Genomic DNA, 24,707 nt, shown 5'->3' with positions numbered 1-24,707 from the left:
CCGACTGCCTGGCCCGAGACTAGCTCCTGCAGCCAGCACGGTCCTCACTATCAAGATGCGACAGCAAAGGAGACCCTTGAACAAAGCTGTATTTAAACAAACACACACTTCCTCTAGAGCGCAAATATCAAGGACCCATTTCCGCTGATTCAACCAAACACAGCAGCCCTCAAGGCAGGGGGTGGGAGGTGGGGCCGCGCTGTTTTCTTTGCAGCGATTTTCACACGGGTGGGTGGAGAATTTCCTTTGGCAAGGTGAGCTCACGGCCGCTTCCGTGGGCGCAGCCTCAGCCTGGCTCTGCCCGAAAGCAAGCTTCTCCCCCCGACTCTGGTCCCGTCTGTTCTGCGGCCGTGACCTACCTCTGCGGTCCGGAGGCCGTTCTGTTTCTGGGCCAGGGGGCCTGAGCTGAGGCTCTGAGGGTTCGGGCACTGGGTGCCACAGCTCATCTTCTTCTCTGGGTTGGATGTCCCACTCGGGGCTGTCGATCGGGGCACGCCGTTGGAGGTCGCGCCATCTTCCAGCACACCTGCGGGGAGGGAAGCAGGGTCTGGGGCTAGAGTCTTGCCCATGGCAGTTCCTGCAAACAACCCCCAAGACAGCAGAAATGAAGAAATAAATGTCACCCAGAAATCCCATCGTGCAGAGCTACATTTTCTATAAGAACATGCATCGGGTTTTTTTTCCTCTTCTTTTTTTAAAAAAAAATTTAAAAATAATTTTTGACTACATGGCACGTCATGTGCAGTCTTATTTCCTTGACCAGGGATCGAACCTGTAACCGCTGTGTTGAAAGCACATAGTCTTAACCACAAGACAAGCCCCTGTTTTTACAAAAATAAGACTTTAAAATAATTTTGTAACCTCAAATTTTTACTTCATAATGTATCAATGACATTTTTCCACACCCTTAGGTATTCTATCATTATTTTTCACACACTTTGTCTGGTCTGTCACTGTATGGATGTGTCACTATTTATTTAAATAATGCTCTTTAATTGGATATTTATTTTTACCTTTTCATATCAAATGTTACAGTGATGAAAGCCAGTGGGGCTAAAGTTTTATTCTTAATTATCTCATAGGATAAATTCCTAAAGGTGGGATTAATGTGTTGAAGGTTGTTTTTTACATAATTCCATTTCAATGTGTTGGACTGAGTATGTGGTTCCTCCCAGGGAAGGCCAAGAAATGACAGATTGAAGTTTAAATACGGCCTCAGTAAAAAGCAAGAGGGTGGAATTCCCTGGTTTCCAGGGGCTAGGACTCCAAGCTTTCACTGCTGAGGGCAAGGGTTCAATCCCTGGTCAGTCGGGGAACTAAGATCCCACAAGTTGTGTGGCAAGGCCAAAAAAGGGGAAAAGAAAAGAAAAGCAAGAGGATGACCACAGAGAGGAATTCATGGATAAAGAGTATTTAATTGAAAGGATAAAAGGTGGTCCAGGGAGCACTGGGGCTGGGGGTGGCAAGTGGGAGCCAGGAAGACAGCATCGGCTGTGACGGCCACAGGGAGGCCAAGGGCAGCAGGCAGGTTAGTCATTCCATTCCCGCAAGGCCACTCAGCAATGACGGAGCGGTCTGTGACCGGAGGACATTGTGATATAAAAAGGAATATACATTTGGTCTCGGTCCCCAGTTCCCGGCATAGAGTTCCTAAAACCCTTGTCATTTCCTGAGTAAGAACGGGTGACAGCGGCACCTTCTGTGTCAACATTTTGTATTTGTTCACACTTCATGACGCAGAGCTCCCGAATCCCTTGAAATTTCACGTGTGACAGGAAAGAGAGGAGCGCTATTTGTTATAAGGAGGCAACTCCTGGTGGCCCCTAGGTGGCCCCCTTCAGCGTGAGGGCTGCTTGCCAGGAAGACCTGACCTTGAGTAGGAGCTTGGAGCTTTCAGCTCCACCTTCCAACCTCTGGGGAGGGGAGAGGGATTGGAGACTTGAGTTAGGAATTGACGATGCCTACATGATCAAACCTCCCTAAACATCCCTATGTGACAGTGTTTGGGGGAGCTTCCAGGTTGGTGAAAGCATACACGTGCTGGGAGGGTGGCATACCCCAACTCCACAGCTCAGACGCTCCTGTGCTTAGAACTCTTTCAGACCTTGCCCAGTGTACCTCTTTATCCAGCTGTTTCTTTGGATCATCCATAATATCCTTTACAGATAAAATGTAAACATAAGATATATTACTTATATGCCTACTGGCTAATTGTGTGTATTTAAATTTTTGAGTCATTTGCCTGTCTTACTTTTGGGGTGTTAGCCAAGGTTTGCTTTCAAACTTAAGGAAAATAAACAAAATCCTTTCCCAGAGTGTTGAGAAATCTGGCACGAGGCAGGCATCAGAAGCCGTGTATCTGATACACTAACAGAGGGAGGGGCAGAGCTTATGATGCTGCAGTCTCCGTGCAGCTAAGGTAGGGATCTGAAGGACGCACATATCCACGTGCCACCCACCCACTCTGCAAAGTGCTAGAAGGCTCTTGACCATGACCATGGATAGAAATCCAAATTCAAAACACTGTAAGTCAAAATGGAAGATGCCTGGTCGAAAGTTTCCTGACTGGCAGGCACTCTGGATAAGTTCCAGATGTGTCGAGAAATGGTTGGATTCCTCCAGCTGGGCTCACCCCAAATTTTTGTGCTCCTCTTCTCCATCAGCTGGCAGCCTGACCCCCTTCTTTTCCCATCCTCCTTCCATCCTGCATCAGCAGTGCTTCAAACGCATATGTACAGACACCCCAGCGTACATATTCAATCTCCATCCCCACCACCCCCTGCAAACAGCTGCCTCTTGGCCTAGGGAAATGCAAACCGGCAGAATGACTTAGGTGACGAGGCCCATGAAGACCCTGGACACAGGTCTGTGTGATTTGGAGGGTAATTCCAGGATCCCGGCACCCACAGAAGAGTCTGAAGCAGAGCTTCTCATCATGGTCCACTGTTGTTACTGGTCTGCTGTGGGATAACTATAAGAACTGAACACAAGCATTTGGAAATGTATGGATGGACCATAAAGAAGGCTGAGCATGGAAGCATTGATGCCTTCAAATTGTGGTGCTGGAGAAGACTCTTGATAGTCCCTTGGGCTGCAAGGAGATGAAACCAGTCAATCCTAAAGGAAGTCAACCCTGAATATTCATTGGAAGGACTGACGCTGAAGCTGAAGCTCCAATACTTTGGCCACCTGATGTGTAAAGCGGACTCACAGGAAAAGACCCTGATGCTGGAAAAGATTGAGGACAGGAGGAGAAGGGGACGACAGAGGAAGAGATGGTTGGATGGCATCACTGACTCAATGTACATGAACTTGAGCAAGTTCCGGGAGATAGTGAGGGACAGGGGAGCCTGGCAGGATGCAGTCCATGGGGTCTCAAAGAGTTGGACACAACTGAGAGACTGAACAACAACAAAAAATGACAATCTGACATCACTGGAACATCCAAGGGTGAACTTGTCCGACTGAACTTGTCTGGTTGAAGAAGAGGATATAGACCAGTTTCAGTGCTGTCAAACTCATGACGTGAGTCACAAGTGCTGGGAGCTGGGTGTTAATCATGCACATAGGACCATTTATTTGTCTGTGATGGACTGGGGAACAAAAAAAGCAACTAACCAAGAGCAGACAGTGGCAAACATAGAAGCAGAGAGGCAACAGGAAGGGGGACTGAGCACAAGTCAGACCTCCAAGGCTGTGGCACTTGTTCCACTGTTCCACGGTATTTCACTTACAAAACACAAATTTAGACAAAGCTATTAAAAATTTCAAGATGGCACCTGCAGGGCATTAAATCCTAAGCACAGGCCCCTTCTGAGCCTGGCCGGCCCTGTGGGGCTTCACTGGTGGCACACCCAGGAAGCCAGTCCTGACAACACACAAGACAGATCGAGGCAGAGCTGCTCTGGCTGAAGTACATAAGGCCAGTCCTTCCCTTGCGGCAGCCCACTGACTCCCTGGGCATCTCTGCTGAGCCTCAGGATCCCTAGAAATGCAATTCATTTGGCCTAGTGTTTTCAGTTTTCATTGGTGGCTGAACGAGCTCTTTCCTAATCCTCAGTCTAAGGACTTCCTCAATGGTTAAAAGAGAAGAATAATTCCTACTCCCTGGGCTGTTGTAAGGGTTAAACAAGACAACATATATTAAGGTTCTAATATGTTCAGCCTGTGGGCTTCCCAGGTGGCTCAGAGGGTAAAGAATCTGCCTGCAATGCTGGAGATGCAGGCAGATGTGAGTTTTGATTCCCAGGTCGGGAAGACTCCCTGGAAGAGGGCATAGCAACCCATTCCAGTATTTTTTTTTCCTGGAGAATCCCCATGGACAGAGGAGCCTGGTGGGCCACAGTCCACAAGGTCGCAAAGAGTCGGACATGACTAAAGTGATTGAGCATGCCTGTCACTTTGCATTTCTTATTATTGAAGGCCCAACACCAGCTGCCTTGTCTCCTCTGGTCCCCCCCTCTCTTAACCATATTAATTACATCCTTGATCTATGAGTCACACAAGCAGGGTCTGTGAAGAGCTCAATGACTGGCCCACGGAGCCTAATGCATGTCAGCATGCTCCTTTGTGTCTGACTCTTTGCGATACCATGGACTCTAGCCCACCAGGCTCCTCTGCCCACGAAATTTTCCAGACAAGAATACTGGAGTGGGTTGCCACTTCCTACTCCAGGGGATCTTCAACCCAGGGATTTACCCCGTGTCTCCTTCACTGGCTGGCAGATTCTTTACCACCAAGCCATCTGGGAGGCTCATACTGAATCTGATAAACAAGAAAAGCCCTGCTCAAAAGCAGTGAACCAGGGCCTAGCTAGGGGCCTGGCATTGCCAGTGAGCAGAACCATCTCCTCAGTGTGGTCAAGAGGTCGCTGCAGGGGGTCAGGAATATGGGGTCATTTACCGTTACTTCTGCCTACAATTGATCAGATGGTTTTACTGCATGGATTTAATTTGACTTGTTTATTTCCAAAAATAAGATGACTCAATATCAGGAAACCTGTTAACTATAAAAGTGCACAAGGGAAAAAGAATTTTTACCTCATCATGCAGCGATAACAAGGAGGTAATGTCCTTCTGACAGATGCTATTGGTGCCTCCACCCAGGTTGACTTATCCAACCCCAGCTGTGGTGCATGCTGGTGGCTAATAGCTCATGCCTACATGCTTCTCCTAAGGCCTGTCCTTGGCCAAAGGATGTCCCTTCACTGGAAGAGGCTTGGTTGATTGTGTCAGGTATAGCTCATGGCCAATAAAAGTGTGTAGAGGGGTGTGTATAAGAGCCCAGTGCCCTTGCCTCTGAGCAGGATAATTTCTACAAAACAACTTTTCTCCAAAGTAACTCAGGGGATGAATTTGGGGCTAGACTCATCCTGAAACTAATACATCTTTGCCCAGCTCCTTCCCCTCGGTCATCCTGCTTCCCTTGCTCCCTTCTTCACATGGTTTTCCTCCCAGGAGTATCTCCAGGAGTCACTGGCATAAAATCCCTATCTCGGGCTCTGCTTCTAGAGAACCAAACCTAAGACAGCATATATACCCTGCATACTTGATATATTTTTTCTGCCTCATCACATTGACCCTCCCCTCGTCTTGTCCTGCTCCAGGTCCTAGAACTCTGACTTGAAAAGTGCCATATTAACAAGCTCCCTTGCCCACTGGCTTCTAGTTGGGTTTGCCAATGGGCATCACTAGCTATTGAGGTGGGGTCTCTGCAGTAGCATATTGAGGTAGGGTCTTTATTTTCCTAGCTCCCTTCCAGTAGAGTTTCCATGGGTGCCCTGTGTCCTCTACACACTCCTCCACCAGAAAAGGGTATAGAATCAGGAAAAGCCAGAGAGACTGTGCCTTAGGAGGCTCCTGATGACTTCAAGGGGAGCTCAGAGGAGCGATGGTAAGAGAGAACAGATGCTAAGCTGTTGAGTAGGGAGTTACAGATGCTCGATCAGTCAGAGAGCATAGCTGCAAGCAACAAAAATTGACGCCAGTGAATTAAAGTAGAAAAGTGATTCATTTAAATAATCCGAGAAGCGCACAGAATATCTGGAAGGGCTGGAGACTGAGACACAGGCTGTCAATCAAGGAACAATGCCCCAGATCTTTCTATGGAGCTTGCCCTACCAGCCCTTGGACCCTGGAAACTCACCTTGGCATTGCTGCCACAGATACACTGAAAAACTATTGTCGTTTTTCGGAAATTCAAGTTAACTGGGTGTCCTGAATTTTATCTGGCAACCCTACGGGGTGCCAAGTGACCCAGACTGGGGGTACACAGTTGTGAAAGTTGCATTGTACTAGATCCCGAGCTTCATCTGTATCCCTACTCCAGGCCAGCACTCTCCTACCTGGGACCTGGGGGAGTGAACCTTATTTTGTAGGAAAAGAAACTGATGTTTAACTCTGGTTCTATTTATTTCCAAAGCTGGTGGTCTCAGCAAGCATTCACATTACCTTTGAGGAAAAACTGCCAAGAGGCAGTTCTCAAATTTTAGTGTTTGTGAGAGCCACCTAAGTGAGAGTGAAAGTCACTCAGTTGTGTACTTGGCTCTTTGTGACCCCATGGACTATACACTCCATGGAATTCTCCAGGCTGGAATACTGGAGTGGGTAGCCTTTCCCTTCTCCAGGGGATCTTCCCAACCCAGGGATCGAACCCAGGTCTCCCGTATTACAGGCGGATTCTTTACCAGCTGAGCCACAAGGAAAGCCCAAGAGAGCCACCTAAAGTCCCTGTTAAAATACAGGTCCTTACATCCACTCCCCAGAACTTGAGATTCATTGGGGGCTCAGGAATATACATTTTAACAAGTTCTTTCCATCCTTCCCCACCTCCAGTGATTCTAAGGCAAGGAATTCTAAAGACTACACTTCTAAGCTCCTGGCATAGAGATCAACATCCCTACTAGTTTTGAAGGTTTGCTGAAAAATGTCTACCTCCATTTCTTTCCACAGTAAATTCTGTAGCAGTAAATTGAGGGACATTTGTGTGCCCCTGGGGTACGTCCTTTTTGGACACCCTTCACAAAATGTTCATTCCATCCAGAAGATAAGCCAAATCACTGACTCAGCCAGAAGAGGGGAAACAGCTGTGTCCAAAGCTGGATGACAAATTGCAACCCAGGACTTCTTGCCAGTTTCTTGCTATTTTTGGAAATGGAACTAGGAGAGGGGCAGAGCGTAGAAGTTAAAAAAGAAAACCAGAAACTGTGTGGGGAGCAGGACAAAGGGCCATTTCTCCTTAACTCTTGTTGAAGGTGATCACAGATTTCAGTCACTGAAACCACCTGCAAATCATTCCCTCAACACTCAAAATCCAAAATGTTGAGTCATTAGCAGTCTGTTGGGGAAAAGCCTTCTAAAGTCACATCAGATAAAATTCTGGCTCATCAAACACTATCTGGGCTCAGGCTCTGAATACGTGGTTGATGATAAGCCTATCTGAACTGAGTTGTAAGTTAAATAAACTGCAACTACCCAGCCACTTATTGAGAATTTGTTTCCTCAGTTTTTCAAAATGAACTAGAATGGGAAGGTGTCTGTCATTTCTTCATGCTGGTGGGTAATTTCTGATTACACACATGATGTGCAAGAAGCTTATATGTGACTTTTGGAAAATGTTTATTTATTTATTTGGCTGCGTCAGGTCTTGGTTGCGGCAGGCAGGAGTTTTCTTTGCAACACATGGGCTCTCTAGTTGTGGTTCGAGGGCTTAGTTGCTCCCAAGCCTGTGGGATCTTCACTCTCTGACCAAGGATTGAACCGGAGTTACCTGCATTGTAAGGCAGATTCTTAACCACTGGATCATCAGGGAAGTCCCTACATGTGACTTTTTATGTGACTGGTATAAGAAAATCCTTAAAAATGGGTAGCAACCCTTACATTTACTGTCAATTGATTTTGGGGAAGGATGGGGAAAGAATTGTTTTTTCAAGTGTATGGGATAACTGAATATCTACAGAAAAAAGACTGAAATTGAACCCCGTTTCTCACTATATACAAAGTTAATCAAAGATCTAAATGTAATCACTTAAACTATTAAACACTTAAAAGAAAAGATTGATGTAAAATTTCACAACCTTGGATTAGGCAATGGTTTCCTAAAAATGACCCCAAAAGCAATAAGAATAAAACGTAAATTATAGATCATCAAAATTTTAAGCTTTTGTGCTTCAAAGGATACCATGTGTAAAGTGAGAAGACAATTCACCAAACAGAAGAACAATTTTTGAAATTAGATATCTGGTAAAGGAGTCTTACTCCCCAAAACTTATACAACTCAACAATAAAAAGACATATAACCGAATTAAAACATAGGCAAAGGAGGTGAATAGACAGTTCTCCAAAAAAGATATGCTAACAGTTAATAAGCACATGAAAAGATGCAAGGACACTAGTTACCAGGAAAATACAAATCAAAACCACAATGAGATAACACTTCAAACCCAATGGAATGGCTATAAAAAAAGACAAATAATGACAACTTTTGATGAAGATGTGGAGAATTTAGAACACTTTTATACTGCTGATGGGAACATAAAATGGTCCAGTCACTTTAGAAATCAGTCTGGCATATCCTCCAAAGATTAGACATAGTTGCCACAGGATCCAGAAATTCCAGTCTTAAGTATACTCCCAAGAGAAATGAAAACCTATGTCCACACAAAGACTTGTACATGAATGTGGAAACAGCCCCAAAGGGGAATAACCCTAAATATCCACCAGTTGATGGATGAATAAATAAAATACAGTATATACCTACAGTAGACTATTACTTAGCAGCAAACACAATGAAATACTGAGACAAGTTGCAACATTCGTAAACCTTGAAAACATTATGCTAAGTGAAAGAAGCCAGTTACAGAAGGCCACATATGGTATGATTCCATTTATGTGAAAAGATCAGAAAAGAGGCAAATCTATAGACAGAAATGTAGATTAGTGGTTGCCTGGAGCTGGGGAGGTTGGAGGGGCAATGAGGAGTGCCCATTAACAGATACAGGATTCTTTTTAAGTGATGAAAATATTCTAAAATTGTGGGGATGGTTGCAGAGTTCTGAGACTATATGAACAGCCATTTAATTGTACACTTGAAATAGGTGAATTGTATGGTATGTGAATTATAGCTCAATGAAGCTGTAATTTTAAAAATGGCGAGCACCACATTTTAGAATGGTATATCATCTTGAGAAAACACAGCACGTTTGGATTTAAACAGCAAAAGTCAGGGAGAGAGACTGACCGATGGACTTTGAGTCCATAAGGATGCCTGCAGTACTCACTTCACAGTCCCCGAAGGTCATGAGTGCGCCTAGGAGAGCCCGGGAGATGGATCTCCAGCCTGTCAAACCTGCCCTTGCCTGTGGGGCTTGGTGGTGAAAACGGCTCCCCTCCTCCCCCACCGTGATACCCAGCAGCGTGCAAGAAAGACACCTGCTGAGAGCAATGAACCCCCAGAAGGAAGGGAAGTCTCATCTATCCCTGGTGAAATCACCCCTGAATTCTCTCCCCAAAGAGACACTCAGGAGACCACAAACAAGCGATAAACTGGAAGGCAGCCAAAAGGAAAACGCACAATCTCCCTTTTCTTCTCCCTGCTTAATACCCTTAGAACCTGTCGGTCTCAGCCTATGTCCTCACCTAGATCCCCACCTAGATCCCCTCGGAGGCACCTCCCTTCCTTGAAGCTTCCACCTCTGCTCAGAGATCATTACAGAGTAGATACTCCAGGGAGGGGACGCCCATATCTCTGGGTTAATTACCGCGGGACTGTCTCGACTCTGTAATAAAAACTCAGCTCTCTCTCCCATCAAAGAGCTTATTGTTTCTAAGGTACACAATACTGCTACGCTATGAACATAACAATGCCATATGCTTTTCCAGAGTCTTCCTCCCAAATTTCCCAAAACACTTCTTTGATATTATTCCCTGTCTATTTTATCTTTCCTTGAAAAATTCTCTGTTTTTTGGTGGTTGTGAAGTTACAAAGTTATTTTTGTCTGTATCAAAGAAATATTCTTTAATTGAAGTATAGTTGAAGTACAACGCAGTATTAGATAAGTTACAAATGTATTGAATAATTATCTTTAAACGTTAAAAATGTCTCCCTTGTGTATTAGCTTGCTAGGGCCATCACAACAAAGTACCACAGGCTGAGAGGTTTAAAACAATAGAATTCATGACTTAATTTTACCTTAATTACCTCTTTAAAGAATTTTTCTCCAAATATAATCATATTTTGAGGTACTGGGGGTTGGAATATCAATATCTCAATCTTGAGGGGACTGTATCGCCTCACTTTTCCTTTTATAAAATAGTGTTTCTATTTTTCTTGTATTGTTATGCCCGATGTCCGAATCCCCGAGTGGGAAGAGAGAAGACTTCCAAGACAATGCAACTCGCAGGAAGGGAAGTTTATTACTCACTCAAGTCAGGACTCCCTGCCGCAACCAACACAGTGGTGCGGGTCAGAGAGCCCCGAGCCCAAGCTGTTACACAATTTTATAGGATGAGGAGCGGATTGGTTAAACAATTTCATTGGTCAATACTTTTGCGCACGGGACTTTCCTGAGGGTTTCTGCCCCGTTCCTAATTTCCTAACTGGCAAACATCGGTCAGTGTTAAGTGAAAGCTAACTGGTCCTAATTTGCAAACAGTGGTCATTGTTAAGCGAAGGCTACCTGATAAGGCCTACTCCTAATACTTCTGCTCGCTTCACAGTAGGAGAAATAGATATTTCACATAGAAAATTGACTATATTGGTAAGAAAAATATAAGAAAATGAAAATTATTCATAATCCCACCAACCAGGGATAGCTGTTAGTTGACATTTTGCCTACTATGTCCGCAAACAGCTTTTAAGAAATGAGATTAGACCCTAATCCTGCTTCATTTTCCCCCTCATCTATCACCATTTCTACTCAGCCTTATTTCTTCTTCATCTACTTCTTCCCCTTCATAGATCACTACACTTCTATCATCCGTCTTTGAATTAGCCAATCATTTGAAAAATATTCAGTGCTAGTGGGGCTTCCCTGGTGACTCAGATAGTGAAGAATCTGCCTGCAATGCAGGAGATCCGGCTTTGATCCCTGGGTCAGGAAGATCCCCTGGAGGAGGGCATGGCAACCCACTCCAGTATTCTTGCCTGGAGGACCCCATGGACAGAGGAGCCTGACGGGCTACAGTCCATGGGGTCGCAAAGAGTCGGACACGCCTGAGCGACTAACACACACACACAGTGCCTACTACGTGCCAGGCGCTACGCTGGGCGCTGGGTTACACCTGAGGCTCAGAGCCCAGTAGGGTTGCAGTCTGTCCGCTCAGCGCACCTTCCTTCTCTTACCACCCCCTCCCCATCTCTTTTAAGTCCCCCACTTCCACACCAGAGGGAACACGAGGGATGGAGGGAAAGACTGACTTCTCATTGGTGGGAGAAGGAAGACAAGAAGGTGAGCTGGTGTAGACATAATTCCCTATGAGGGATGGAGCGCAAGGCAAGGCAGAGGTTCTTTGCAAGACAGTAAGTCACATCCATCACGTAGCTGACTCCCCCTTCCTCGTCCACGTGGCCTGATCCGGAGCCCACCGTCCTACTCAGGCTGAAACTGCCTCTTCAGAGAATTGTTCACCTGAGCAACGCCAGGAACACTGAGCCGCGGTGTCCTTATCATAGAACAGGGTGACAACCGATGCCCCAGAAGGAAGTCCCAGGAGTCGGGTGGGAGGGGTCCCCTCCTGGCCCTGTGCATTCCTTGGCCAAGGCCCTGCCCATCATGGTCCCATTTTTTGGTAAGCAAGCTTGAATGGGGAGGCTTACTTTGATCATTTTTTTCTTACCCCACATCCTTCTGTGTTCAGACGACGTGTCCTGCTTGTGGCCTGGCTTTTTTCCACAAAGTCTGCAGATCTAATCAGTCAGGGATTTAGAAACACCCCAGGGGTTACCTCTCACACAGCTCCAAAGGTGGCTGGCTCCACGTTTGTCTCCTCAGCCTGCCCTGGACATCTGCTTAGTTGGTGAAACTGTCCTCAGGGAAGAAGTCTTCCAATGCAATTTTCCTGCATGTTTTCTTTTTGCCTTGGTTCAGTCACTTTGAGGATGGTTAGCCCTTTAAGGAAGGGGCTAACTTGCTTTTTTTTTTTTTTTTTAAACTCCTCAACATTTCTAAGTTTAGTACAACCAGCTTTTTCAGCAGGCTCTTGTCAGGCCAGCTTTAGCTGGTACTAAATTGTTCTCTTAGGTGGACATTAGAAATTTAATGATAAAACCTCATTAGATGTAAGAATTATATTTGGGTCAATCAGAATTAGGAGATTTAGGTCAACTGAATAGAAATTTTAATTCTTGGAAATTTAAAATTATCCAAAGCAATCAATCAATGCTCTAGCATCTCTGAGTGCCTCCTCTGTGCCTACCAGCACTGAGCTGTCCTTGGAGGATGGAAAAGACCTGCCTGAATCCTTCCTGCTTCTGTAATTTAGTTGGAAATTCAAAAGCTTCTTTAAGAATTACTGGAAAATAGACCCATGCAAAATTTAAATGACACTCACCCTTCAGAGTGGCAAAAGTTAAGAATCTGATAATATTAAATGTTGAAAGGTGTCAGTGAGTGAATTCTCTCATAAATTGCTGGTAGGAGTGCAAATAGAACTATCTATTTTGGACGACCACTGGTAGAATTTAGGCAAGTTTAGAATTGTGCACATCATGACTCAGCAATTTCTTTTTTTTTCTTTCTTTTGCTGGCTGTACCTTGAGGCATGTGGGATTTTAGTTTCCAGAACAGGGATCGAACCCGTGAACACTTCCCTCTCATCCTCCACCCCCTGCAGTGGAAGCCTAGATTGTTAACTACTGGGCCTCCAGGGAAGTCCCCCTTGACTCAGCATTTTCAGCCTGAGTCTACTACTCAGAAAGAGTCTACTACTGTCTATCTACTGTAGAAAATCTCTTTACCATAGCACCCAGGCCTGTTGAGGACATTCTTTACACCCCTATAACAGTGAAAAATGGAATCAATGTAGCCATTCATCAGTTGGGATAAATACTAAATTAACTGTGTTTTACCTACACTGTGAAATTCTACATAGTAATTTAAAAAGCATAAAGATTTATGTAGGTAGAAGTCAATATATAATCTCTTTCTTTACAAGCTCAGTAGTGTTTGATTCCCTGCAACCACATGGACTGTAGCCTGCCAGGCTCCTCTGTCCTTTCCGGGCAAGAATACTGGAGTGGGTTGCCATTTCCTACTCCATCAGTATATAAGAATAAGTGGATAAATCAATTAGAAGATAAATATGTAGGAACGACAGTTTTTGTGTAGGCAAGAAAAAACTATATTACATACTATGTTATTGTTGTTATATTCTAGCATGATACATATGCACACATGTGTATATGTATACACACCATTCATCACTGTTGGAATTTTTTGTTCCAGGTCTGCCTGCTCCACTAGTCTGGTTGCTCCACAAAGCCAAGGACCATACGTGTCTTGTTTATGACAAGATCTGGCATGTATTAGGCATTCAAGAAATGTTTGTTGGAAGAGTCCTGAACCGTTGAGCAGGTTGCCAGAGCTAGAATCATCAGTTAGAAAGAAGCTGTCACATAGACCTATGTGAGTTCAGTGTTTCCTCCTGTGATGGACTGAACAGCTGAAATCCCAAAGAAGCAAGTGCAAAGGTGCAACAGGCCAGCGGTTCCCATGGCTGTGGCGGTATCAGGAAGCGCAGGAAAGAGCTCACATAAACAGCATAATGATTCCCCAGGTGAGACCTGTTAAAGGCTGCTGGCCACTCACCCCACACCCCTCTTCAGGTTACTGTGACTCCCAGGAGCTCCCAATCAGGGCAGATGTCTTTCCAGGATTTGGGGCTGAGTGCAAACCCTAAGTCTACTTGCCCTTTGGGGGCTCAGGCTGCAGGAAGGAGGGATGGCTTTCCCTCATCATGAATGTCACGACCCTCTGGCAAGAGCAGTTCTCCCACAACCTCAGCCCAATAAGGTCATCCTGTGCCCAGCTACAGGAAGGGCTGGTGACAGGGCTGTGCAATGCTGCCGAGGGGCTGGCGATGGTACAGCCAGAGGTGAGTCAGACTGGCCTTTCCTTTCCTCTCTCTACAGATGGCTGCCTCGCTGCAGGGAAGGGGACCTTTGATGGGGGTGGGGGTGGAGCGTGGGAAAGGTGCCAAGGCCCTGACCTCTGGGCATTTGAGTCCAGGCTGAAAGGTCTACAGGGTCAACTTTGTGCAAAAGAAGAACCCTCCAGCCTCCAAAGTGCTCCCTCTTTCCACTGATGCTTAAAATTCCTTCCCCAGTGCCTTTTATACTGTGATTAGCACTAAGGTTTAATTTTTAGTTAGTTCCAGGAGAGAAAGCCTGGTAATTGAAATTCACCTCTTCCTACCTCTCCTAATCTTTTAAAAGCAGAGAGGATTCTTGTATGTTAGAATGACCTCATGCCTTGCTTCTGAGTTGAAGAATCCAGGTAATTAACTGGTGGAAAGGAAATCAAAGAAAAGGGAGACATTAGGTTGACTTAGGTTGACTGCAGACAGTGACTGAAGCCATGAAATTAAAAGACGCTCACTCCTTGGAAGGAAAGTTATGACCAACCTAGACAGCATATTAAAAGGCATAGACATTACTTTTCCGTCTAGTCAAGGCTATGGTTTTTCCAGTGGTCATGTATGGATGTGAGAGTTGGACTACAAAGAAAGCTGAGCACCAAAGAATTGATGGTTTTGAACTGTGGTGTTGGAGAAGACTCTTGAGAGACCCTTGGACTGCAAGGAGATCCAACCAGTCCATCCTGAAGGAAATCAGTCCTGAATATTCATTGGAAGGACTGATGCTGAAGTTGAAACTCCAATACTTTGGCCACCTGATGAGAAGAACTGACTCATTGGAAAAGACCCTGATGCTGGGAAAGATTGAAGACAGGAGGAGAAGGGGACGACAGAAGATGAGATGGTTGCATGGCATCACCTACTCAATGGACATGATTTGAGTAAACTCCAGGAGTTGGGGATGGACAGGGAAGCATGGCATGCTGCAGTCCACGGGGCTGCAAAGAGTCAGACGTGACTGAGATACTGAACTGAACTGAAGGTTGACTTATTTATTAGGGTCTAGGTGGAGAAGGAGCAGGAAGCAAAAAAGCCATGTCAGGGACAGAAAGAGGAGGGAGAGAGATTCAGGGAGAGCGGAGCCACTGCCAGGTTTGTAAAAAAAAGAAAAAAAAAAAAATATATATATATATATATATCTGAGTCAGAGGATTTCAAAGAGGTTTAGTTATGCATCAAAAGTAAACTCCTTCCAAAATCCTGCCATTTGTGACAACATGAATGATCCTGGAGGGCCTTGTGCTTAGTGAAATAAGCCAAAGAAAGACAGATACTGCATGACATCACTTATATGTGTAATCTTAACAACAACAACAAATTAAATGCATAGAAATAGAGAGTAGAAAAGTGGTTGCCAGGGGCTACAGGTGGGGGAAACAGGGAGAGGTTGTTAAAAGGGTACAAGCTTTCAGCTATTAGATGAGTAAGATCTGAGGATCTGAAGTATAGCATGGTGACTATAGTTGATAATACCATACTGTATTACTGAAATTTGCTAATAGAGTAGAACTTAGGCAATGAGTATCTATTAATTACATGGGGGGGAATTCTTTCACAATGCACATATATATCAAGTCAGTGTGTTAGTCACTCAGTCATATCTGACTCTTTGCAACCCCAAGGCCTGTAGCCTATCAGGCTCCCCTGTCCATGTAATTTTCCAGGCAAGAATACTGGAGTGGGTTGCCATTCCCTTCTCCAGGGATCTTCCTGACCCAGGGATCAAACCCAGGTCTCCTGTATTGCAGGTAGATTCTTTATCATCTGAGCCACAAGGGAAGCCTGTCATGTAGTATACTTTAAGTATATTACAATTTTATTAGTCAATAATGACTTTAATTTTTTAATGAAAAAAATTTAAAATTCCTCCTTTTGTGATACCTTTCTTGTAAGATAAAGCAGGAATTGAATTGCGTTTTTTTCCTTTATTCCACATCTCTGAATCTGCCTCCATTTTGAGACTGCACCTCTTGGGGCCCTAAATGTCTGTGAGCTGAATGACTTAAATACACATTCATTCAACAGGTGTGACTGGTGGCTGTGTGTCTAGGAGGCGTGTGCTACAGTGGGCGGCACTGCGTCTGCAGCCACACAGGCCTGGGTTCAAATCCCAGCTCCACCACTTACAAACTGTGTGACCTTTCTGAAGTGATTAAATAATAACATTTACCTTCCCCCCCCTCCCCTTTTGGGCTACCAAGTATCAAACTCTCTGCTATGATTATTCCCATTTTACAGGCTAGGACATAGGACACTATCTCAGAGAGGCCAAGTAACTTGCTCAAACAGTCTGCCAATGGTGGAACCAAGACTCAATCCTCAGGTCTGTGTGACTCCAAAGACATCTTGTCCCTATCTTCTGTCTCTGTCTTTGCTCCACTACTCAGCATCATTAAGCTTCAATTTTCTTGGGTAAAGAATGAGAATTATGATATCTGCATCAAAGATTGGTGATCAAAGGCAGAAAGGGCAGGTGAGACCGGCTCTGGGCCTGGCACACAGTCAGGGTTGATTTCTCAACTTTCTACCCCCAGGCACAACCAGATGTTGATTCCAGATCTTTACTCAAGAGTAAACAGATGGGGTGGGGGGAGGGGTACTAAGTAGGTGACAGAAAATGGAGAAAAGAGATGAGGACAAGAGAGTATTATCACAGATCAACTTCGCCAAGCCCACAGCTATGTTTCAGATCCAGTCAGGGCAGAGCAACCCCTAAAGAGTCTAAGACTCCCTTGGTGGCTCAGATGGTAAAGAATCTGCCTGCAAAATAGGAGACTTGGGTTCAATCCCTGGGTTGGAAAGATCCCTTGGAGAAGGAGATAGCAACCCACTCCATTATTCTTGCCAGGAAAATCCCATGGACAGAGAAGCTTGGCAGGCTTTAGTTCATGGGGTTACAAAGAGTCAGACACAACTGAGCCCGCATGCATGCAAAGAGTCTAAGACCCAGAGATTATGGGGCCCCAGGAATCCATCAAGAGGTCAGAAGGTTGAGCTAACATAGGAACCCCAGATGACAGAGCACATGGCTGGCAGATGAGGGTCTCTTCACTATAATGTCATTAGTGAGCTGTTGTGTGACAGGGATAAAAGATAAAACACAGCATCCACCAGCCCTCACTGGGCCCCACCTTCTTTAGAAGGACAGATCATGTGGAGCTTGGCCAGCTGTGGACCTTTGTTGTGCTGAAGAGAAATGGTGTTCTCTGTGCTGAGCCAGAAACAGAAAACAGAGCATGGGCCAGAGGTTCACTAATATTTACTGCACTCCTCTGGGGTGCTGGGCTCTACTCTAGGGCTGGGACTCAGCAGTGGAGGAGAGAGACTCAGTCCTTGCCCTTTGGTGGAGATATTCGGGATGTGGGCAAGAAAGATGTCCAAGACATATTGCTGGTGGCAAAGAACTAAACCTGCCAAAGAGACGCAGAGGCCAAATCATGGGTGTCAAACCTTGTCAAGGAGTTTGGATGACGTCCTGTTGGCAGCGGCAGCCTGAGAACAGTATAGAGGATCCATTTGAAGGGCTTAAGCCTGGAGGCAAGGGATTCAGCCAGGACAGCCTTGTCTCTGGGGCTCTGCCTGCTTCTGGATTGTCCCCTAGCCCTTTGAATGCACTGTCGAGGTGATAATCTTCCCAGCTGGGATCACCAAATTGGAAACCACTTTCAGAAGGCTGTGACTGGTAATAACTCCACTTCAGAAAGATGGCGTTTGCCAAAATACATGCCTGACAAGTGCAATTGAATATTTAGAAAGAAAAGGAAAACAATCATAAATTAATTGGAATAATCATCTGTAATCACAATCTAGATGAAAAGATTTTCAATAACAATTTCAAAAGGACACAAGCAGAATGGATAGGATTAAGCTTCCCAGGCCACTCACTACAGTTCACTATGAATGCTTAAACAGTTGGCGAGATCTAAAACCCCTTCTGTAGCATCACATAAGACAGATACTGTGAGTTTTCTATCAGAAGCAGAAAAAAAAAAAAAAAACAACCCCTCCAGTTGGACTGATTTGATTTTCTATCTCTGAAATGCAGTAATTGGCTCTTATACCCCCAGTTCCTGTCTCTGAGCTATCCCTGGATAGTTTTTAAAGCAGGTTTAAGCTTTATATTTTCTTCTGAGAAGTTAAGTTCAAGTTCCCCACCCTCAACAAGTTCCTGCAAGAATCCAGGAGTAGAAGCAGTTGGTTTTGCTTTAAGTCCTATTACCATTCTTGATATTTACAGAAGGAGGTGGCTCTTCCAATGGATGGGCTTGGACAACATTACCTGTAAAGTCAATAATCTGCTTGTTTGACCTAACTCCATCCCAAACGCACAGATTCCATTTTGAAACAGGTTCTGCTGTTGTTCAGTCACTCAGTGATGTCTGACTCTTTGCGACACCACGGACTGCAGCACTCCAGGCTTCCCTGTCCCTCACCATCTCCCAGAGTTTGCCCTCAAGTTCATATCCACTGAATCAGTGATGCCATCTAAACCATCTCATCCTATGCGACCCTCTTCTCCTTTTGCCTTCAAAAAGTCAGCTCGTTGGAAAAGACCCTGATGCTGGGAAGGACTGAAGGCAAAAGGTTCTGCTGAGTTCGGCATTACAGAACCAAGGGATGTGAAGTCTGAGAAAAATCAAAATCCCTTCTAGGGATTTTCTTCATTGTAAGACAATATCAAAACTGATTTTTCTCCAAGTTTCCCTGAGTGTCTGGATCAGACCTCAACGATATACAAGGAGGTAGGTAGCCCTGTGGGAAACTTCAAGAGCCTGGGGGCATGCAGGGCCTTAGACAGACGCAGTCCTGGGACTGGCTTACTCAGGCCCCATGCTACTGACCCCCTGGCTCTGTAGCTGCTGTTCAGAAAAAATCAGCACATGGTGGCTCATACATTTCTGAGAAGATATCCACTAAAAGTCTCTTCCCTGCTCTTCGTTGTCATTCCTCTCTCAGAGACTACAACCATCTTCACCAATTTGACTCATATCTGACTCTCAACCCTCTGCTTCCATCAGTTCATCTCAACTAGTACCTGCAGAACTCAACACATGCCCAGACATCTCACCAGACAGATAGTTACAGTCTTTACCCCACAGGTACTCACATTTAGTCAGAGAGTCAGATGTAAAAATCACTGCAGTCCTTATAAATCAAGTCATCCCTGTGGTCCAGTCTCAGAATAACATTAGACTGACGGAAATCATGTTCAACACTTGTAAGTTACTAGAAACTAATTTAAACCCTTTACTTGATTTTTTAGAGATAAGCAAAGGCAGTTCCATTCATAATTCACTACAAGACTTTACAGTCTCCCTAGAGCCTGTATTAGTAATCTGGAAATTAATTAGCAATTACTGAATTAGTAATCTGGAAAACCAAATTATGGGCATATGGGAAATCAGAGGAAAAGTTCAATGACATGGAAGATGATGGATTAAAGAGGATGAGTCTGGAGGAAGGAAACTTGGCTAGGACTATTACACTCTCTAATGGCAGGTGGGGATGAAAACCTCAACTCAAACAGTAAGGTAGGGATGGGTTGAACAGGATGTTGAAGAGATATTTAGGGGAGAAGGGAGGGAGAGATTCAGGAGGAGAGGCCCACAGTCCTGCAGAATCAACTGCAGTCCAACTTTTCCACATGGAAGTTGCTCCCATTAGTGAGGTCCAGCTCACCTCTCCTCTAGATGATTGCAAAGGTGACAGCTGGCCTCCTTGATTGTAGTCTCTCTCCACTGTCCAGAACATCCATATCATGATAGAAAGATAAATCTTCCCAACGCGTGGCTTCCTTCCTCACATCACATTGCCACGCTACATCAGATCCAAACACCTCTGCTGACTCTAAAGAGCTCAGCCGTGTGGGTTCAGTCATTATGCAGCTTGGTTCTAACTACGCATCTTATCCTCCAGACAGGCGAATATCCTTCTGTTCCCCGTAAGTGCCAGCCTCATGCCCACCTCGGTGATACTGCTGGGGGTGATCTCTTCCCCGCAGGGGTCTCCCTCCCTCCCTCAACTTTCCAACCTGGTGAGGAGGCAACACAGACCTGTGCTTGTTCAACAACATCCACACCTGGTGTCAACATCACCCAGCTCAGCACTGAATGACTCCTTCTTATTCCAAGTGCCAAAGGTTTCTCTCCCTAGCTCGGATGCTCACTCTCCAGGGAATGAAGTCTGTCACTGAGCCCAGCTACCTCTGCTAACCGAAGAAGAGGAAAGATCTCAAGGGAGCTTTGGCATTTTCATTTTTGCTGTCATTTTAAGAAAAGCACTATGTTTTTCTAATGTAAACCATGGGAAATATAACAGTAATTTTGGAACAAATTTGCACACAATTCTAATTCATTTCATGACATACTTTATTTAAAATGAAATGATAACTTAGGTTTAAGTCATATAACCTCTTGGAAAACAAGAATTTCACAATCTCTGCAAACTATAGTGGATATAGTCAATTTTTTTCCTTTATCAGAGTTTTTAAAGGTATTAAAAAGAATCAGGAGGGAGTTTCTATTTAAAGAGAGCCCATCACATGTCAGGCACTGACTAGTTGCTTTCTTTTAAGCCTCCCTACTCTACTGAGAGAGGTACAAAGGTATTTTTTTTCTTTAAAATTGACTTCTATTTAAAAGATATGCTTACAAATAGCACTTGGGTATGAAGTTGAGAATTACACTTTAAAGTCTAATGGAAATTAAAAGTACTTCAATTGCCACATTTTGGCTTTTAAAAGAAACTAATGAAACATTGTTTTAGAAAGTTGCCTAGTAAAATAAAGATGTGAGATTTCACAAGCAATTTTAGGAATAAATTTGAATAAATTAAGATACAGAAAAATGTAAGTGTTCATCACAGTTGAATACATCGTGGCATATAATCAAGCAAATGTCAAACAGTGTTTACATATTTCATGCATTGAAAGGTTGAGGCAGAGCACATGATGTCAAATGAGGAGCCTATAAACAGTATAACAGGAGGAACATGTAGGCAATATTTCCTTTCTATCAGAGGTTACTAGAGAGTTCCCTGCACCTTCCCAGACCCCATGCTCCCCATACCCTGCAGTCCAATTTGTTTAAGCATAAAATTATCAACCCTTTCTCATTTTAAAATGATATATTCTTCATCAGAGATTCTCTCCCTGACCTACCTAGTAGCCCTGAAGCTCCTTTGACAGAACCTAAGATTCTACACCACTGCAGTGGGCCTGTCTCCCACTACTTCAGTATTTTTTTTTTCTCAGCATCCTCACCCTCCCACCTTCAGACTGGGTGATCTGAGTTAGAATCTGTGACCAAGGGCAAAGCCAGTCAGCACTCTGCATTTTCAGGGACCATGTGATTGGCTCAGGGGCATCACAGGACCCAGGTCAGTAACTCTCAGGACCTCTGCAGGAGCTAATGGAAGAGGCTCTCTTTCCCACTGGACTGGACTCTGGGAGCTTTGACACTGGGCTGTGCCAATGCAAGGGAAGTCACTTTCTGAGAATGGAGCCCACAGAGAAGAAGGGACTTCAGACATGGAAAGGGAGACATGAGGTCCCTGACATCATGTGAGCCTTGAACCCAGCCTCACCCCCAGACAGTCCTACACTTGGCCTTTCTGTTACCTGAACCAATATAGTACTTACCTACTATTTTTTGGTGAGGCGAGGGGGGCAGAACAGTTTATTTTACTTATATATTTTTGGCTGTGCCATGCCTCATGTGAGACCTTAGCTCTCTGATTGAGGATCAAACCCATGCCCTATGCATTGGAAGCTTGGAGTCTTAACCATTGGACTGCCAGGGAAATCCCCTACAGTCCTTTCTTTTGCTTAGAGTTTTACCTTGGTAGATGTTGATTTTTTTTATTACTTGCCACCAAAAGTGTCCTAACTAATGCACAGCGTAGACCACAAGCTTTGCACTTCAATAGCACTCAAGTTCTGCAGTACCTGGATACCAACTCATAAAAGATTCTCTCTTGTTTGAGCTTACGCTAGGATCTGCACTGGAGTTCAGACATGTCAGGACAAATGGGGTCCAGGGCGGGGGAACTAGCAGCATATTTGTATTATCCTCCCCAAAATAACTTGCCCTAAGGGGAGAGGAGCCAGGCCCAGTGGGCGTCACCCAGGAAGGAGAAGAGCCAAGCCTCAGGGCTCGAGGGGAGGAGAGGAGCAATTTTAAAAAGAATTCATCCTTTTATCCCTGAGCTCCGTCTTCTGTCCTCAACCTGACCCCAGAGAGCACAAGCAAAAATTAAGAAAGCTGCTGGTCAAAAGCTTACCTTAAGTCATAGGGTACAAACCACACTACAGGGGGCCCCTCTAAAACTACATCTCAACACACAAAGGGGAGAGAAGTCTTCTTTCCTACTCTGTAACATAACTCTGCTCATTCTGGACATCCCGCGAGAGCAGGGTTTCTCAAACTCAGCACTGTGCCGTTTGGGGGTGGACAATCTCTGCCTGTTGGACTGTCCCGAGAACCGCAGGGTGTTTGGCACACCCCTGGCCTCTACGCTCTAGATGCCTGCAGCGCCCGCCCCCTAGTGGTGACATTCCCAAACGTCTCCAGACCTTGTTCCCAGGGCTCGGCTGTGCCAGTTGTGCCGGACTCTTTGCAGCCCCATGGGCTACCGCCCGCCAGGCTTCTCTGTTCACGGGTAGTCTCCAGCCGTTTTGGCACCAGGATCTGGGTTTCGTGGAAGACAATTTTTTCACGCATGGGGGGATGGGGTGGAGATGGTTTCGGGATCATTCAAGTCATTACATTTATTGTGCACTTTATTTCTATTATTATATCAGCTCAATCTCAGATCATCAGGCATTAGATTCTGGACATTGGGGAAATTGCCTAGCTGAGAACCACTGCTTTAGAGTCTTAGTGGTTGTGGCAATAACTAAAAGGGGACTTCAGTGCCCATTAGAAGTGATGCCCAGTTGCAAAAATAAAGGTGCCTGGAAGATATGCCAGTGCCTGCCTGGGATATGGGTGTCTGTGTGTGCGAAGGGTTGGGACAGCAAGTGAGGGAGCAGTTTCTAAAACAGAAAGTAAAAAAAAAAATCCCAAACAAAAATAAGACCCCATCTTAGCAGAATAGCAGCTGGCTAGTAGTACCCTGATGAAGAAGGCAATGGCAACCCACTCCAGTACTCTTGCCTGGAAAATCCCGTGGATGGAGGAGCCTGGTGGGCTGCAGTCTGTGGGGTCGCACAGGGTCGGACATGACTGAAGCAACTTAGCAGCAGCAGCACTCCTACCCTGAGGATCCCCTGAAATACTTTGGGAGATGGCAAAGGGCTCGGAGACCGAGAGAACAAGTAAGTGGTGGTGAGAAGCAGTGAGATATGCTCTTTGTTCTTCTTGTGAGACCCTCTGTATCGGGAGGCCAGTGAAATCTGAGGGCCTTTGGATTAAATCTGGAAAATCCCATAACTTTGAACTATACCAAATAACTTTGGCTAAAGATGACCCACTACTATTCTCTCAGTCACAAGTAAATTTGCCTACAGCCACAGGGAATAAACTCCAGCCTCTATTTCTGGGGCTTGGGTGTTCCAGTATGTGTACTGAAAGAAGAGAATGCAGGAGGGTGTTTCCCAGGAAAATTTAATCAAGAGTCTCCAGGAAAGCAGGAAGATTAGCTTGGGTGAAAAGGAGGCATTGAGACAGACAGAAAATAATTCCTGCTGGCAATAGAAGCAGAGTGTGGTGACGAGAAGAAAAGCCTCTTGGGATTTTCAAAAGGAATTATATTCATTGATTCACCACATTTTCCTTGGTGTCTTAGTCTGATGATGAGGTGTCATGAGAACTGGCTTTGCTGTCAGACAGAGCTGGGGTCCAAGCCCTTCACCTATTTATTAAATGATCTTGAGTAAGTTACTTCTCTAAGGGTCAGTTTCCTCATCTAATAAAGCAGCTAGAGCAGGCTGGGCACTTAGGAGGTGCCTTACCACATGCTAGCTGACCTTCCACAAAGGGAACTAGAGGCTTACTCCTGGACATTCTTTCAGTGGACAGTGATCACTGGGTGCTATCATTTGTCAGCCCCTGTAGTGGGGATCACAGACCAACAAGGCTGGTCTCAGCCCCAAAGAAGTTTGACATCTTACTCTTCGATCCCACTGAATGAACGTCTAAATTATGTGCAGGTACGGAACTGGGCATTTGGGCTATAGTGAGTGCTAACACAGGACCCTGGCATTAAGGAGAAGAAAGAAAAGGAGAAAAAGGAAAGTGAGTCTGGGTCCCACTCTTCAGGCATGTAGGTGAACTCAAAAATGTCCATACCACAGGGTCTTGTATTTCAAGTTCAAAGTCCTTTGCACATTTGTGTCTATTTTACTAATGACTCGGCTACTGTTTGTCTCCAGTGTTAGAGGATATTCCCCATAAAGGCAGAAACTGTCTCTCTTGCTCTACACTATACTTTTAGCACCAGGCATTTAGAAGACACTCAGAAATAGTGTACATCTTGATATGATACTATACACAGAAAATCCTAAAGATGCCCCTGGAAAACTGCTATAGTTCTTTAATGAATTCGGTAAACTTGCCAGATACAAAATTAATATAA

At 44.9% G+C, this 24,707-nt stretch overlaps 1 protein-coding gene across 2 annotated transcripts in view; it reads right to left on the bottom strand.

The window, feature by feature from the left end:
• BAALC (BAALC binder of MAP3K1 and KLF4) overlaps window positions 1–24,707 on the bottom strand; it is an 84,482-nt gene that overhangs the window by 15,226 nt on the left and 44,549 nt on the right. The window contains exon 2 of one of the 2 annotated variants that reach the window (XM_065902979.1): window positions 360–526. The exons of the other annotated variant lie outside the window; for it this stretch is intronic. Coding sequence (XP_065759051.1) covers window positions 360–526 — 167 coding nt within the window. The remainder of the gene's footprint in view (window positions 1–359; window positions 527–24,707) is intronic. 2 annotated transcript variants of the gene reach the window in all.

The sequence above is a fragment of the Muntiacus reevesi genome, chromosome 12, assembly GCF_963930625.1.
Source record: "Muntiacus reevesi chromosome 12, mMunRee1.1, whole genome shotgun sequence".
NCBI lineage: Eukaryota > Metazoa > Chordata > Mammalia > Artiodactyla > Cervidae > Muntiacus > Muntiacus reevesi.
Note: the sequence above shows the minus strand (reverse complement) of the source record. Positions and strands in the feature narration are given on the sequence as shown.